Source organism: Podarcis tiliguerta (genome assembly GCF_965153285.1).
Source record: "Podarcis tiliguerta genome assembly, chromosome: 8".
Classification (NCBI taxonomy): Eukaryota; Metazoa; Chordata; class Lepidosauria; order Squamata; family Lacertidae; genus Podarcis; species Podarcis tiliguerta.
In genome coordinates this window covers 80,089,946-80,107,214 of record NC_139541.1, presented here as the reverse complement: position 1 = coordinate 80,107,214, position 17,269 = coordinate 80,089,946, and the positions used below count along the sequence as shown (strand labels likewise).

At 43.5% G+C, this 17,269-nt stretch overlaps 1 protein-coding gene across 1 annotated transcript; it reads right to left on the bottom strand.

Annotated features, from left to right (window-relative positions):
- Positions 1 to 1,906: 1,906 nt before the first annotated feature.
- SNRPD2 (small nuclear ribonucleoprotein D2 polypeptide) lies at positions 1,907 to 5,685 on the bottom strand. Its single transcript, XM_083456386.1, has 3 exons — positions 5,535 to 5,685; positions 3,346 to 3,525; positions 1,907 to 2,330 (listed from the first exon to the last, which is right to left on the bottom strand). Coding segments are annotated over exons 1-3 (357 nt in total). The 5' UTR covers positions 5,537 to 5,685; the 3' UTR covers positions 1,907 to 2,155.
- Between the last annotated feature and the right edge of the window lie 11,584 nt (positions 5,686 to 17,269).

Genomic DNA, 17,269 nt, shown 5'->3' with positions numbered 1-17,269 from the left:
TTCATTGCGGTCCTGCTCTTATATTGTTTGGCTCGATGACTGATTTATGGCACTTTCTTGTGCTCCATTGTGTATTGTGTTTTAATACTCTGTTCAAAGCTTTCGGAGCCCAAACAGCAGTATATAAATAAACTGTGATAAAAATAAATTGCAATGGTCACTTCGTTTGTGTGGTTTTGACAACATTCACCAAGGATGCTATCAAATTTTTAAAGAATATATGATGAAATTCCAATGCTGGCAAATTGATGCAGAAGCATCCCTCCCCTGCAGTTGTTAATTAAATTTGTACGCCGCCCTATACCTGTAGATCTCAGGGTGGTTCACAACATAAAGTTACAATATTAAAAACACAAAATACACCATAAAAATAAGAACAAAAACAACCCAATAATCCCTCCATCTGCCGCTGCTGATCAATGCAACATTTATGCAATGTTTTGGGATATGAATTTGAAATTTCCCAAGACTGCAAATTTTGTTTCAAGTACAGATGTACCTTGGAAGTTGAACGGAATCCGTTCCGGAAGTCCGTTCGACTTCCAAAACGTTCGGAAACCAAAGGGCGGCTTCCGATTGGCTGCAGGAAGCTTCTGCAGCCAATCAGAATCTGTGGAAGCCCCGTCAGACGTTCAGGTTCTAAAGAACATTTGCAAACCGGAACACTCACTTCTGGGTTTGCGGCGTTCAGGAGCCCAAACATCTGAGTAAAAAGGCACGACTGAACAGGCATATTGTATTATTCCGTCTCTAGGTTTCGTTCTGAACAATACATGTTAAGTTTTTAAGAGTCTGGGGATATTTTTAAGGAATGGGGGAAACAGAAGTGAAGAACCTTTCTCGACCTTTTAGCTAAAACCTACATGCCTCAACAGCAGGCTTGTTCCAAACTGTAGGACTTGCAGGCAGCTCTGTCCAAGTCAGTGAAGCCACCAGGGCCCAGAACACAACTTCTGTTCTCATACCAAATGAAGATGTTTTGCTGTACTTGCTGGTCAACTGTAGGGAATGCTGATAAGGTGTGGGGATAGGGATAGACCTATATCAGTGGGAGAAGTCAAAAGCTTTCAGTTTGGGGAGTGGCTTCTTTTCCTACCTAATGCTCTCAGCACAGAGGACTTCAGGCTCCAAGCATGTACCGTATTTTTCGCTCTATAGGGCGCACCTAGTTTTCTTTGGGAGGGGGAATAATATATATATATCCCCCCCCCCCCAGAGCAAAGAAGCCAAGACAGCCAGCGGGATCCACCCCGCTGGCTGTCTTGGCTTACCCTTTAGCCACGCACAATGTCTCCAGCCGGGAGAGGCTGCGCGCGGCTTTGGCAGAAGCCAAGACAGCGAGCGGGATGGATCCCGCTCGCTGTCTTGGCTTCGTTTTTAGCCGCAGGGCTGGGGCGGGGGAAGCCTGACCTTCCCCTGACCCCAGTCCCCAGAACAGGTCCGGGAGCGGCGGCAAGGTTGCATGCAACCTTGCCGCGGTTCCCGGAGCTTGCGGGCTGGGGGAGCGCTCTGAAGGTTTGCAGATAGCTGCCTGAAGCCCGGGGTGCGCAGCGCTGCGCTCCCCAGGCTTCGGGCTGCAGGCTGCTATCCACAAGCCTTCGGAGCCCGGTGGGCACTCCCGCCGCGCTCCGAAGGCTTGCGGATAGCTTCCTGAAGCCTGGAGAGCGAGAGGAGTCGGTGCGCACCGACCCCTCTCGTTCTCCAGGCTTCAGTGAAAGCCTGCATTCGCTCCATAGGACGCACACACATACCCCTTCATTTTTGGAGGGGGAAAAGTGCATCTTATAGAGCGAAAAATACGGTAACCCACAGCTCAGCTCCCACCAGCCACAAGATTCCCATCCCCTTCATTGCCATCAAAAACTTCACCAGGCAGAAGAGCCTGCGCCAAACAAAAAAGCAGAAAGAGGATTTTAACAAAATGTTTATTACAAAAGAAAAGGTCATCAGGCAACATATATGAACATAGCCAGGTGTCTGGGGATTGGAAATTTCATCATCACCTCTATGAATAGCAAGAAGCCTTGCACTTTCCTTCATCGGGGTACTGTATATTCATTGCTCAAAAATACTTTTAAATGCCTCTTGTTGGTTTCTTGATTGGACCAGTTTACTGGACTAGGCTCTCAAGCACCTGCAGCCTGCTGACAGCCTATTATTTGCCAGCGATTAGGGGGTTCCTCAGCACCACAATGACTGAATCTCCACGCAGGAACATCTTGGAGATGTACCGGTCCTTGTTGACAGGTTTCGATTTCTTCTTGCCTTTCCCACTCTTGGGCACCTCTGTCCACATCTCCTTAACGTTTTCTAACACCATGTTGCAGTGCCTGGTGGGGAGAGGAAACTGTTACCTGGATGCAAGGCTCTCTCTTTCCTGCTACCAACAAATGGGGAGGGAACAAAACATCCCTCTCTCTGTGACCAAGGAACAACCCCCATTCTCTAGGCTAGAGAGTCCAGAAGAACCTCAAAGGGGAATTGTTCAATTCCCAGTGAACAAATTATACTGTTGTTACATTTATAAACGGATCACCGCCGCAGGAATAGGATGGGCGCTATCAACACACATCTCAGTTGACAAAGACCAGGGTAAAGAGATGCATATTCAGCATTTGCTGAAAGCGCTGTAATGAAGAAACCAGACACATCCAGAATGCGGCAGCTAGACTGGTGACTGGAAGCGGCCGCCGAGACCATATAACACCGATCTTGAAAGACCTACATTGGCTCCCAGGACGTTTCCGAGCACAATTCAAAGTGTTGGTGCTGACCTTTAAAGCCCTAAACGGCCTCGGTCCAGTATATCTGAAGGAGCGTCTCCACCCCCATCGTTCTGCCCGGACACTGAGGTCCAGTTCTGAGGGCCTTCTGGCAGTTCCCTCACTGCAAGAAGCCAAGTTACAGGGAACCAGGCAGAGGGCCTTCTCGGTAGTGGCGCCCGCCCTGTGGAACGCCCTCCCATCAGATGTCAAAGCGATAAACAACTACCTGACATTCAGAAGACATCTGAAGGCAGCCCTGTTCAGGGAAGTTTTTAATATGTGACCTTTTAGTGTATTTTTCATCTTTGTTGGAAGCCGCCCAGAGTGGCTGGGGAAACCCAGCCAGATGGGCAGGGTACAAATAAATAATAATCATCATCATCATCATCATCATCATCATCGTTGTGGGTCTGCAACTGGGGCTGCAAGAGAATCCCCTCTCCTGGGCCAACACCCCTCTCCCTGAACTTCTGAAGGAGATGGAACTACCAAGAGGAAAACTGGAAATCTGCCACTTATTTTGAAAGGCTGAACTTGATCTGGCTTTATTTACTTCCGAGCAAACAACAGAGGATCCTACCTGTCAAAGGCTTTGACCCGGCCAAGCAGTTTCTTGTTGTTTCGACAGTTGATCAGCACCTGAGTATTGTTTTTGACGGACTGGGTGAGAACAGAAAGGGGCCCCGTGTTGAACTCTTCTTCCTCCCTCTTCTGCAGCTCCTCTGGGGTCATCTCACTCTTGGGCTTGTTTAAGAGGCTCCTGAGGAGGAAGAAAAGAGACAGCGCTTGCCAAGTCCCGTAGGATAACTATGCAGGCATCTGGTGCACGACAACCAGCACCGACTAAATGTGACTTGGCAATATAAAATACAGTGGTGCCCCGCAAGACGAATGCCTCGCAAGACGGAAAACCCGCAAGACGAAAGGGTTTTCCGTTTGCAGAGGCGCTTCGCAGGACGAATTTCCCTATGGACTTGCTTCGCAAGACGAAAAATGACGAAAAAAATTGAATTTTTTTTGTTGCTCCAAAACCCCTTATTTTGAATCGCTAAGCTGCTAAAAGCATTTTAGCAGCAAAACCGCTAATCCCCCACCCCTTAAAAAGCCGTTTTTAGCCCTTAAATCGACAATAGCGCTAATAGCGCTACTCCGTCAATGGGCTTGCTTCGCAAGACGAAAAAACCGCAAGACGAAAAGACCCGCGGAACGGATTCTTTTCGTCTTGCAAGGCACCACTGTATGTTCTAGTGGTTATACGACGCATCCTTTCACCGCAAGCATGGAAGAAGCACTGTGGTGCAGGGGTGGTGGAAGGGGAAAAAAGAGAAAGATCCTAACTACCAAGAATCATTATTCATCCACTTAAACATTTTAAGGCAGTAGACACAACCCACTAAAAGTCTCCTGTGCAGGGGAGCGATGGGATTAGTGTGAAAGCAAAATCTCCGCTGCTCATAACTAACAGGCAATAAAATTATCCTAACTGTTGTTGTGTTGTTGACCCACCCTTCACCCTAAGGTGCCAGGGCAGATTACAGTGATCAAAACTCAATATTAAAAAACAGTTTTGAAACAAGTTAAGAGCCACAAACTCTAAGGTGGTTCCTTTAAAATATGCACCCAATTACTTTGCTACATAGCGCCCTTTACCAAAGTACAGCGGTACCTCGGGTTAAGTACTTAATTTGTTCCGGAGGTCCGTTCTTAACCTGAAACTGTTCTTAACCTGAAGCAACACTTAGGTTAATGGAGCCTCCTGCTGCTGCCGTGCCCCCGGAGCACGATTTCTGTTCTCATACTGAAGCAAAGTTCTTAACCCGAGGTAATATTTCTGGGTTAGTGGAGTCTGTAACCTGAAGCGTATGTAACCCAAGGTACCACTGTAAAGGCAAGGTGGTTGGAAACATGCTAATACAGGACCCCTCCCATCTGAATCGGCAAAATTATTCCACTAGCCATTGGGAAGCATCTTGGAAGCAGCCAAATAAGCCATGAGGGGAGACCCTGGGGACAAGGAAGAGGCCAGTAGCTGGATCAGACCAAAGCGGGGAAGGGGAGGCAGCGAGTCCCAGCATTCTGTTCTTAAGGTGGCCAACCAGCTGCTAGTCAGGGAAGCCCAGAGGCAGCGCATGAAGGCCGTGACTCCCCCTTCCCACTTGCAAACGACCAAGGTGAACGAGAAAAGGGGCGGCAGAGAAGAGGATGGTGTCAGGGGGCGGGGCGGGGAGAACTGGGGGTAGCCTTTCCAATAAGGCAGCGGGAGCCATTTAATTCCATGAATGCTTTGTTAATGACCGGTTTCCACCACTACCCCCACTATGTTTTTAGCTGCTCCCTCTCTCTCTCTCTCTTTTTTTACAGGTAGTTAGCCATGCTGGTCTGCCATAGTCGAAATAAAATTAAAAAATTCATTCCAGTAGCACCTTAGAGACCAACTAAAATATCTGAAGAAGTGTGCATGCACACGAAAGCTCACACCAATAACAAAATTAGTTGGTCTCTAAAGTGCTACTGGAAGGATTTTTAAAAATTTTGTCTCTTTTTTGTAAGCCTTCTTGAGTCCCTGTAAGGGAAGAAGGTGGGACATAAATAAATACGGCAGTAATTATAACGCTCTTAAACAGGCGCGCCTATTCGAATATTTACGGTATAGTGGAGATGAGGACCCCCCCCCAAAAAAAATCCTGACTCGCAAGAAAGGGGACCTCCCCACCCCCCCAAAAACCCCGGGCTCCTTCTCTTCCACCCCCCTCCCCGGCCCGTCCTCACATGGCTGGGCCCTTCTCGTCTTCCTAGCCGTCGACTCGCGCGGCGAACTGCTCCGTCGCGGCTTTGCAAATGTGAGCGCCTTCCCGGGCTTCCGCTTCCGGGGCATTTCCAAGGCTGCCCGGCCGGCCCTTCTCGGCCTACCGTCTCTATGGCTTTGCGCCTACGGCGCGCGAGAAGAGGCAAAACACCCCGCGAAACGGGTTTGCCCTGCCTGTGGGCTGTTTACCCGCTTGGGGGAGGAGCCCCTGTTGGACTTTCTTTTCGAGTAAATCTGACCTGCAGACATTGTACTTTTGTGGGTGGTGGATGCATAATAATAATAATAATAATAATAATAATAATCCATTTATAATAGAGGAAGGGCGTTCCTAAATCAGTCAAACCGCAGCAAAAATAAAGGGAAAGGCTGCTTGCCATATTTAAAAAAGTGAAAATCCGGACACAAAAGTTGTTAAGAGTTTTGGAGCAAAGTTGTTGATCTTGCTTTAGTTCTTCCCAAAATCTCTCTCTCTCAAAAAAAGAAGTTTTTGAGCTACTTTTAAGGAAATTCGCCAAAATCTAGTCTTCCAACATGGGTTACCATACATCTGGATTTTCCTGGACACTGCTTCCGACCGCAGCATTCCTTCTATGTCCGGGAAATTCAAGACAGATGACAACCATTATTATCTTTTATATTTATATTCCACTTTCCCCTTTAAAAAAACCACCAAAAAAACCCTCAGGTTGGCATATGTAGCTTTTCCCGCTGCTTTATTTTATCTTCACAAGAACCCTGAGAGGTAGGTCAGGCCCAAAAGAAAGTGGCTGGTCCCAAGGGCACACATAATTGGATAGGGATTTTAAAGCGCCCAGCTCAGCGCAGTAAACTCTGCACAACGCTGGCTTTTTCAATGAATTGGCTGTTAATGAAGGAGCAAGCAAGCTTTGACCAAGCACGTAATGGCAAAAATATATATACGCTTATGTCGGTCAAAGCAGGTGCCAGCATAAAAAGGCTTTCACAGGCAGGAAAAAGGGTTACAGTACAGTGGTGCCCCGCAAGACGAATGCCTCGCAAGACGGAAAACCCGCTAGACGAAAGGGTTTTCCGTTTTGGAGGTGCTTCGCAAAACGAATTTGCTATGGGCTTGCTTCGCAAGACGAAAATGTCTTGCGATTCCTGGGGTTTTTTTCCCGCTCCCCACCCCCTTTTTCTAAGGCACTAAGCTGCTAATAGCCTTTTAGCAGCTAATCCGCTAATCCCTTAAGCCTTTAATAGCCGCTAATAGCCGCTAATCTGCTAATGGGCTTGCTTCGCAAGACGAAAAAACCGCTAGACGAAGAGACTCACGGAACGGATTCTTTTCGTCTTGCGAGGCACCACTGTATTCTCCACCAGTGAGTAAAGGTAAAGGGACCCCTGGCCATTAGGTCCAGTCATGGCTGACTCTGGGGTTGCGGCGCTCATCTCGCTTTACTGGCCGAGGGAGCCGGCGTACAGCTTCCAGGTCATGTGGCCAGCATGACTAAGCCGCTTCTGGTGAACCAGAGCAGTGCACGGAAACGCCGTTTACCTTCCTGCCAGATTGGTACCTATTTATCTACTTGCACTTTGACGTGCTTTCGAACTGCTAGGTTGGCAGGAGCAGGGACCGAGCAACAGGAGCTCACCCCGTCGCAGGGATTCAAACCGCTGACCTTCTGATTGGCAAGCCCTAGGCTTTGTGGTTTGACCCACAGCGTCACCAGTGAGTACCATCGCACAAAAAAGGGCTATATATATTTCAGATAACAGTATCTTGTGAATAAGGGCTGTGGTGTTTGTGTCCTGCTTGTGATGTATGCAGTGCTTTTTTTTTCTAAAAAAAAATGTTCAGGGGAGCCCAAGAAAGTAAAATCTTTCACTGCCTCCATTTCTTCCCCTTCTATTTGCCAGGAGGTGATGGGGCCAGTGGCCATGATCTTAGTTTTTTTGATGTTGAGCTTCAGACCATATTTTGTACCCTCATTAAAAGGTTCTTTAATTCCTCCTCACTTTCTGCCATCAAGGTTTTGTCATCTGCATATCTGAGGTTGTTGATATTTCTTCCGACAATCTTACTTCTGGGTTCGGATTCATCCAGCCCAGCCTTTCGCATGATGAATTCTGCATATAAGTTAAATAAGCAGAATAATAATAATAATAATAATAATAATAATGTCCTCCCATCTGACTGCGATGCCCCAGCCACTCTGGGCGGCTTCCAACATATATAAAAACATAATAAAACATTGAACATTCAAAAACTTCCCTATTCAGATGTCTTCTAAATGTTGTATATTTAACTTATCTCTGTGGCTCGGAGGTTGCATAACTTTACCCTCCAACATTTATCTGATGAAAATAGGGACGTCCCAAGGGAAAGCGGAACATTCTGGGATCAAATCAGAAACCGGAATGGCCTCTGTAAATCTGGGGCTGTCCTGTCCCTGAAAAATAAGGAAACGCTTGGAGGTTTTCTATTCTCCAACAAACTGGCAGCAGCTTTTCAGAGTTTCAACAGGGAGTCTCCCCCAACCCTACTTTCTTTGTTCAAATTTTTTTTATTGGTTTTCCAAAATTTTTAAACAGACAAACAAACATACATCTTAGCTGTACTTGACCCAGTCTTAATAACATTGTTAAGTGACTTCCTCAAATCCCCCTGGCTGAGTTTCAGTGTGTATCATTGTAACAGTTTTTCAAAACCTATTTTCTCATAAAATTAACTTAATCACTTAACCTCTTGCTTTGTTTTCATTTTGACTCTAAACATATTATTCTCTAAAATCACATAATTAAATCCTAAGCCTATCTGGAATTTGCAACTTTTTCCAATTAAGCTATCTTAGCATTTTTAACTAAATAGTCTTTAAATTTTATCCATTCCTCTTGGTACTCCTCCTCCTTCTGGTCACGGACTCTTCTGGTCAGGTCAGCTAGCTCCGAAAAGTCCATCATCTTCATCTGCCATTCCTCCACTGTCGGGACTTCTTGTGATTTCCAATTCTTAGCTAACAAAATTCTAGATGCAGTTGTGGCATACAAAAACAACCTAACATCTTTTTGGGGCAATTCCAAACCTATTATTCCAAGAAGAAAAGCCTCTGGTTTCTTAATAAATGTATATTTCAACATTTTTTCCCAATTCATTATAAATCCCCCAACCCTACGTGGAGACGCTGGGGTCGAACCTGCAACCTCCTGCATGCAAACCACTGAGCTGTAGCTCTTCCCCAGTGAAATCTGCTTAGACTTGTTTTGTAACTGCCTTTGCCTCCCTTTTTATGAATGGTGCGTGAAATATACTCAGAGTCGCAAAGTGATTTCATGCTCTTTATTCGGCTCATAGTGGTGAGGAGGAATGAATGAATGTCCCCTCAAAGTACAGTGGTGCCCCGCAAGACGAATGCCTCGCAAGACGGAAAACCCGCAAGACGAAAGGGTTTTCCGTTTGCAGAGGCACTTCGCAAGACGAATTTCCCTATGGGCTTGCTTCGGAAGACGAAAATTGACGAAAATTTTTGGGGGGGTTTTTCGCTCCAAAACCCCTTTTTCTGAATTGCTAAGCTGCTAAAAGCATTTTAGCAGCAAAACCGCTAATCCCTTAAGCCTTAAAAAGCCGTTTTTAGCCCTTAAAATGTCAATAGCGCTAATAGCGCTACTCCGTCAATGGGCTTGCTTCGCAAGACGAAAAAACCGCAAGACGAAAAGACTCGCGGAACGGATTCTTTTCGTCTTGCGAGGCACAACTGTATCTGCCTTATATACATTATTTACACAATGGGCTGCACATGATTGGCTAATTCCGGAATTCTACTGTAAGCCAATCAGGTTGTGGATTCACTTCTATCTGGAGCATGATTGGGTGGTTCCTGCCAACCAATCATACTGCTGCATTGTTCTAGGACCAATCAGACTGCTGCATTCTGAATCCTGTTGTTGTAGGACCAATCAGACTGCTGCCTTTTGGATCCTATTGTTCTAGGACCAATCAGACTGCTGCAGTTTGGATCCTATTCAACTCAGTACATAACAGTGCGTCATTGCGCCCGAGGGGCACGGAAGTGGCTGGTGCTTTGTGGATGAGTTGAGGACCATAAAAGTCAACAGGTGCCAGCCAGCCAGGCAGAAAGAGAGAGAGAAACAGAATTTGTGTTTAATCCACAGAAGCTTCTGGTTACCGTCAGCTGCGTCCCCATCTCCCATGTCTGCGTGTTCAGACAGCTCCCTCGAAGGGCAGGCGCCTGTTTTGCTTGTGTCCCTCTGGCGTGGTGCCGCAACAGGAATAGAGGGGGGGGGCACTCCCTGCTTTGGTGGGAATCTAAGGAAGCCTGGGACTATGGTTTAGCTCAGGGGTCAGCAAACTTTTTTCAGCGGGGGGGCCGGTCCACTGTGCCTCAGACCTTGTGGGGGGCCAGACTATATTTTGAAAAGAAAAGAAAAGAAAAAAAGAACAAATTCCAATGCTCCACAAATAACCCAGAAATGCATTTTAAATAAAAGCACACATTCTGCTCATGTAAAAACATGCTGATTCCCGGACCGTACACGGGCTGGATTGAGAAAGCGATTGGGCTGGATCCGGCCCCCGGGACTTAGTTTGCCTACCCATGGTCTAGCTGGATAAAGAAATGGGCATTCATCTAAAATACTTTATGTAAAATTATATCAATAATGGCATCTAAGGACTGTGGAAGACCTCAGACCAGTGGTTCTTTTAAAGAAATATTTTTTTATTTGATTAAAAAAATATATAAACACACAACAAACATCAATTCAAAACCAATTACTGCGATTACAGTGGTACCTCAGGTTAAGAACTTAATTCGTTTGGAGGTCTGTTCTTAACTTGAAACTGTTCTTAACCCGAGGTACCACTTTAGCTAATGGGGTGTCCCGCTGCCGCCATGCAATTTCTGTTCTCATCCTGAAGCAAAGTTCTTAACCCGAGGTACTATTTCTGGGTTAGTGGTGTCTGTAACCTGAAGTGTCTGTAACCTGAAGCGTCTGTTACCCGAGATACCACTGTATTTTGAATCTCCTGACTTCCCCTCATTCCTTCCATGGGTCCTAGTAAAAATAATTACAACTGCATGTCAATATATATCCAAATATTTTTCCTTCTAAATTGCCATAGTTTCCGTTACTTTACAAGTGTGATTAAAATCCTGCCAGTGTTTTAACCTGCTTGCAGTGGTCTCGAATATAAATTATAAACTTTCCCCATTCTTTAAAAAAAAATCTTGTCTTATTGATTTCTGAGCTTCGCAGTTCATTTTGCTATTTTGGCATAGTCTGTCATCTTGATTTTCCGTTCTCAGACCAGTGGTTCTCAAAGGGTGTCGCACACCACACGGATGTGGCGGGAGAACATGGCATAAATATGAAATAAGGATTTATATCTAGATGTTAGGATAGAGATGATCAGGACAAGAAGACACAATGAGAGATAAAGGAGGTGCTGTGAGATTGGTGGAAGTCAATGTCTTCTTCCTGTTGTTTATAATATAATATTAACTTGTAAGATATGGATTTGTTTGTTGTTTGTTGTTGCTTTCTTTACTTTTCGAATGTTGATTTTTGTGTGTTGTGTATTGTTATTTTTTGATATCTTTCGTGTTGTTGTTGTGTGGAAAATACTAATAAAAGTTATTTAAAAAAAACAAAACAAAAAAATTTAACATTTCGGTGTAGTATCTCTCTACCCCAATGATCTCTATCGCTATCTGTATCCATGCAAGCAGAAATAGTATTCATGTCTCTCTCTTGAAGAGCATTGGCTATTCTATAGTTCTCCACAAACAGGGATTTTCAACTCCAACAAATATGAAAGATTAGAAAAGAAAAAAAGGCTTATTTGTGTGGATGAGATGAGAGTTTGTCTGAAAACAGACCTAATATAAATGAGATTACCTGGCAAAAGCAATCTCACACCTCTCATGTGTACTTAAGGTACATATGTAAGAGGCTCGTTTATAATTATATTTTGGGAATGATTCATGTTCTGACATCCCTGTGTTATTTTATACTTTCTGGGTGTCCCATGATCATATTATAAATTAGCTGTGTTCTAGGTTAAAATCCAAGCACTGCTATTTGCTTCTTTTTGCTTTCCAATGCATTTCTTATCAATCAAAAATTCAGTGTGGCAGAAGCAAATTTTTATTCTGAAATAAAGAGAAAAAAGCTTGAGAACCACTGTCTTAGACCATTTAATCATCCAAGCTTGGTATAGTAAATTTTGATCAATCACTGCATTTGTGGGGGAAATCATTCGTAATATACTTCTAGTCATTTTTGTGATATACAAATGCCATGAGCAGACTTGGTCTATTTATTTGTATCAATTTATTATTCCGATGGTCCTTGTTTATAAAACCCAAGTTATTCAAAACTATATATACTCCTAGTACAGGGCAGCAAGAAGCCACTAGAGTTCAGTGCCGTATGGTAGAGCTTTATTTTATATACTGCTACACCGGACATACAATCTTACATGTCAGCAGCTGAAAGAGTTGGGATTCAATTTGTGTTCTTTATTTTATTTTGTTGTGCACATGTTGTTTTTCTCCTTTCTACATACATAGAAACACATTAAAACACATTAAAAAGCAACGACTTCTCAGGGTTTGTGTGAAGGTGACTGCATTTTATACTTTGAGGTTATAAAGATTTTTTATTTCTGTTTTATGCTGCCTTTACGTTTCAACTTGTTGAAAGCTCCTCTAAATGGTCACTATTTCTGAGGAGGGGATTCAAGCGCACACCAAAAAATGTAGGCTTGTGCAATCAAAGTGGGTTAAAGCGCTTTGTTGCTCCAGTGTAACAAATCCACTTTTAAAAACCCCACGCAAACGTGTCGTGGTTAAGAGAGCGATGGGGATGCTCCCCTGGAAAGTGTGAGGTGAACAATTGATTAATGGGAAGATGTATAAACATGCCACAAGCAAAGTGAGATGAGTGCTCATTGCCCCACAAAAAGATCAGAATCAATGCTCAATAAATTGTTCCTGTTGTTATTTTATTTCCTGCCTTCTTCCCAGACTACGACTCGAGGACAGCTTAAACTAATTAAAGCAACACAGATAAAAGTCCAGAAAGCTAAAAGAAACATATAAAAGATAATGGTTTAAACATCTCCAACTGTCTGACTTTTAGAAGACACCTGAAGGCAGCCCTGTATAGGGAAGTTTTTAATGTTTGATGTTTTATTATGTTTTTGTATCTGTTGGAAGCCGCCCAGAGTGGCTGGGGAAACCTAATCAGATGGGAAGGGCATAACAACAACAACATATAGACATAAACCTATTAAAGACCAGATATAATCTAACCTCTCTGTAAACCTTCTGCAAGCAAATCAGGATTAATGCTCAATAAACAAGTTCCTTCCAGTAGCACCTTAGAGACCAACTAAGTTTGTTATTGGTCTCTAAGGTGCTACTGGAAGGAACTTTTTTATTTTGTTTCTTTTTTTTTAATGATATATTCCAATTTTTACAAATACAAAAAAAATTGAAAAAGACAAAATACAGTAAAAATAAAGAAAGAAACAAGGATAGAGAAAAATTTAAAAAAAAATACATAAAAACCACACCTCCACCCCACCAACAGAAGAAAAAACAAAAACATCTTTTTTAAAAAGCTTCCATTTTTCACAATTCCATCCTTCAATAACTTGTTTCCTCGACCTCCTCCCACCTTCCTTTTTTTATTCCAGTTAATAATTAAGTCAGCAAATTCTTTCCATCTTTCACTGCTTACTCACTTATTTATCTTAATCCATTTAAACTTTATCCTCCCATCAACATCTAAAAAACTATCTATACTCCAATCTAATAAAAAGAGGGAAAAAAACCTTAAATCTTATACCCTTAAATCCTAAAATCTCCAGTCCTTATCATGTTTCCATTTATATGTTTTCATATAAATTCATTCCACCATCTCCCAACATTCCTTAATTATACAATATTATACTAAATACTGTTTTAAAAATTCCCAATCTTTTCCCACCATCTCTTCTCCCTGGTTTTTTATTTTGTTTCGACTACGGCAGACCAACACGGCTACCTACCTGTAACTAGAAATATGGAATTCTCAATAAATAGGTCGTCTGTTATTCAAATACAGCCATTTGTGTTTATATTAATGAACTGCGTAGTTTCGTGAGGCCGGTCAGTCTGAAGAACGTAAGAAGACCCTGCTGAATCAGGCCAGTGGCCCATCTGGCCAAGCATCCTGTTTTCACAGTGGCCAACCCATGGAAAACTCGCAAACAGGATCCGAGCGTGAGAGCTCTCTCCTCTTTGCCGCAGTTTTCAGCAACTGACATTCAGAAGCATCACTGCCTCCAAATGTGAAGGCAAAATATAGCCGTCGTGGCTAGTAGCCATCAGTAGCCCTATGCTCCACGAATCTGTCTAATGCTCTATTTAAAGCCACCCATCCCTGTCTCCTGTGGCAGGGAGTTCCATGGGCTGTGTGAAGAAGGGCTTCATTTTATCTGTCCCAAATCTTCCAGCAATCAGCTTCATTGGAATCCCCTGAGCTCTAGTATTATGAAAGAGGGAGAAAAACTTTTCTCTGCCCACTTTTAATAATAATAATAATAATTTTAAAAATACACAGTATTCCAAATGTGGTTGTAGCACAGATTTGCATAATGGCGCGACTACATTGGCAGTTTATTAAATCTTGATGATTAAAATACCTAAAATTGTCATTTAAAACCTGAATCATTTTGGTAGTACAGCTTGTTCCCTAAGATTCAATATATATTTTTAACTGCCGCTATATCTGAATTGTCTCTGTTATACCCAATTGCAATTCAATGTATTCCTGTTGTGTTTTATGATTTTCCTGGTATTGTAAGTAAGCCGGAACTGGTCTGCGACCGTAATAATGAAACTAATTAATTCATTCGCATTGGCAGTTTGATTTTGCATTCCTTTCCTAATGATCCCTGCATCTCGATTCCTTGATCCTTGTACCCGGACAAAATGAAACGACACAAAAGTTCACAATCAAACACGGCCGTCAGGTTTGGGAAACAAATGGATCAGTATGTATCTTTATTTTGGGCTTGTTTCACGCAGGTAAAACTCACTTGTGGTTCGCGATATCGGACGTTCTAAGGTGCATTCCACAGAGCTTCTCTCTCCCATGCAAACACAATTAATTTCAACAAAATTACAGGTCTACTGATCACACAGTTGTTGTGCCTATCGCATGTTTATCGGCTTTATGGACGTAAGACATGCTTGATGGATTTCATCCTCTCTCTCCCTCCCATCCCAATTCAAACTAGCGCACAGTTTGGAAATAATGTAGATAAGCAAGCAAAGCACCCTAAAAATTAGCCTCAGCCTGCTTTTCCATTAAAAATAGCCATGAAGAAGAAGATTTATTGTGTCTGAAAACATTAATTGTATTCTCTTTTGAGCATATCATCTGTCGCTTCTCAGCCAAATCTTAAACAGACATGCAGATGAAAGAAAAAATCAGAATAGATGAATGATATAAATTGCTCTTGGCTCCCTCAGGGTGTGGATGTTTCCAAGCTAAAGTTCTTGCCGCACATTAAGAGTTTGTGTTTTCTCTGAATGAAGAGTCGTAAAACACACAAACACACATGAATAAAGGATAATTAAACACACACACACACACACACACACAGTAGGAACTAATTAAGAATAGTACTATTAAAATCACTGCAAAAACTTTGGAATAAATACACTATAGAAATTGATTGTCTCTAAATTCACTTCCAAACCCACAGAGCCTAAAACCACAACCCTTAAATCAATGGGACTTGATTGTTTCGATCCCTTGTGTAAATGTGTTCAGGGCTGGGGTATCAATTATCAAGCGGCAATTAAAAGCACGATTAATTACTTAGAATTAAGTCCAGCAGAAATCGGGGGATACTGGAGCCCGATTCACAAAGCAATTTAATCCAGAATTTGCACATTCTGACACACTCTTTTGTGCAAATCCTACTGAGCACATTTATAGTAGGATTTTCCGTCAAACGCTTAGAACCGCAACCTTACTGCATTTTCTCCAGTACCTCAAATTCTAAGGATTGGATGTGCTGCTCAGAGAGAGCAACCATCAAGCAATTACCCTCCATCTCTGTCAAAACGGCAGATTTTTAGCCTCTCCCAATTAAGCCGATTGGCAGCTTACGCACAAACGAAATGCTTCACATAATTAACTTTAGCAATTCGTTGACGCAAGCTGTGGTGATGGTCAGACAGTGAATTTGCTAGTTTTTTGGGGTTTTTTTAAAGTTACATTTCCAAAGAAGACAAGTCTATGAAGGTCCGCCAGCCATTGATAATTAAAAATTACATGTCCATGTTTAAAAGCAGTGCGCCACTGATTCCAAGATGCTATAGGGACAAATCCACAGAGGGTGCAGATACCCTTGTACCCTGGCTTGTGAGTTTTCGTTCAGCGTCTGAGGCTAGCCATTTCTGCTGGAGACATGACACTAGACTAGGAGGGCCTTTGGGCCCAATTCATAAAGGCATTATTGCACCGGTAATCTCCCAAGTCCAGAAACATGGGGCACTTTGCCCTGTGATGATTCCAGTGAGTTGCGTGAACCACTGCAAGTTGTGTATTCAACCTGCCGGCTCCCTGCACTGCCTGCAGAGGTGCTCAGGTGGAGGCGACGACGACATACCTGCCTTGCCCTGGAATTCTTCTTTCTTCCGGACCATGCGCTACAGCTGCAGATGAGAAGGCTTGACACTAAGCGCAACCAAACTGTGTTTTCTCCTCTATCTTCCATTCCCACCCTCTGCTATTAGCTTACTGCACTGATGAAATTTATAGTCAAAGCTCCTTGGGGGATAGGGGTCTGTGGTTCCACACCCCCCCCCCTCAGAAAATGCCATGCACGTTGATGCTGCTTATGAATTATCAATAAAAAAAAGCAACCCCCAAACTTGCCACACAAAGATGTCCGAGACCCATGGGCTCTTCAGCCTTAAATATATTTAGCACAACAGAAGTCTTGCTGATTGCAATGGCTCCTAAACCAATGTGCCCTGTAGGATCACACAGCTCAAAGGCCGTATCGCAGGAGAGGCTTAAGGGCTGAATCATAGCAGCTCAGCTAAGTTAGAACTTTGCTGGGTGAAGGATAAGGCATGACTTATTTCATGCTCTGCAAAGAAGCAGGCAGCTACCACTGTTCATTTGTGCCTGTTCAAAAGTCCGTTCTGTTATTCAGTACGTTGATCAAAGGCATTGGGAGGGTAGAAGTGGAGTCAAGGCCAGGGGAAATGTGCAGAATTTATGGGCATCAAAACCGACTGGCACCCGTCGGGGCAATTCTGTCTCACTTGGCGTTCAGAGTGCCAGTCTTGAGGCCAAATATCGGCAGCAAAGCCGAGCTCGGACCTACACAGGAAGCTTGCTGACTTGCCCTAGCCCTCACAGATTTTCTCATAGTTCAGGTTAGCAAGAGGCATTCAAAGAAATTAGTTCACGTTGGTAAACGTTGACAGAGGTCCTCGCTTTCACCAGAAAAGACAGTGAAGGGTCAGAAGGAAACACGTGGGGTGAAAAGTCAACATTTCTCTGGAGTTTTTCAGGGCCCACGGGTGGAAAACCAATGCAGCATGCAGCACAACAGGAGGCTGACTGGGTTCAAATATTAGCAGGCAGGAATGAAAAAAAATAATGTTTCTTTCAGGGAAGAAGAGGCTTGTAGGGCATACAG

What these genes read in the sequence shown, in the direction of transcription:
- SNRPD2 (XM_083456386.1), bottom strand. An exon ending in CGGGTCAAAGCCTTTGACAG is followed by an intron (nt 2,331 to 3,345) that starts GTAGGATCCTCT and finishes TCTCCCCACCAG; the next exon opens with GCACTGCAACATGGTGTTAG.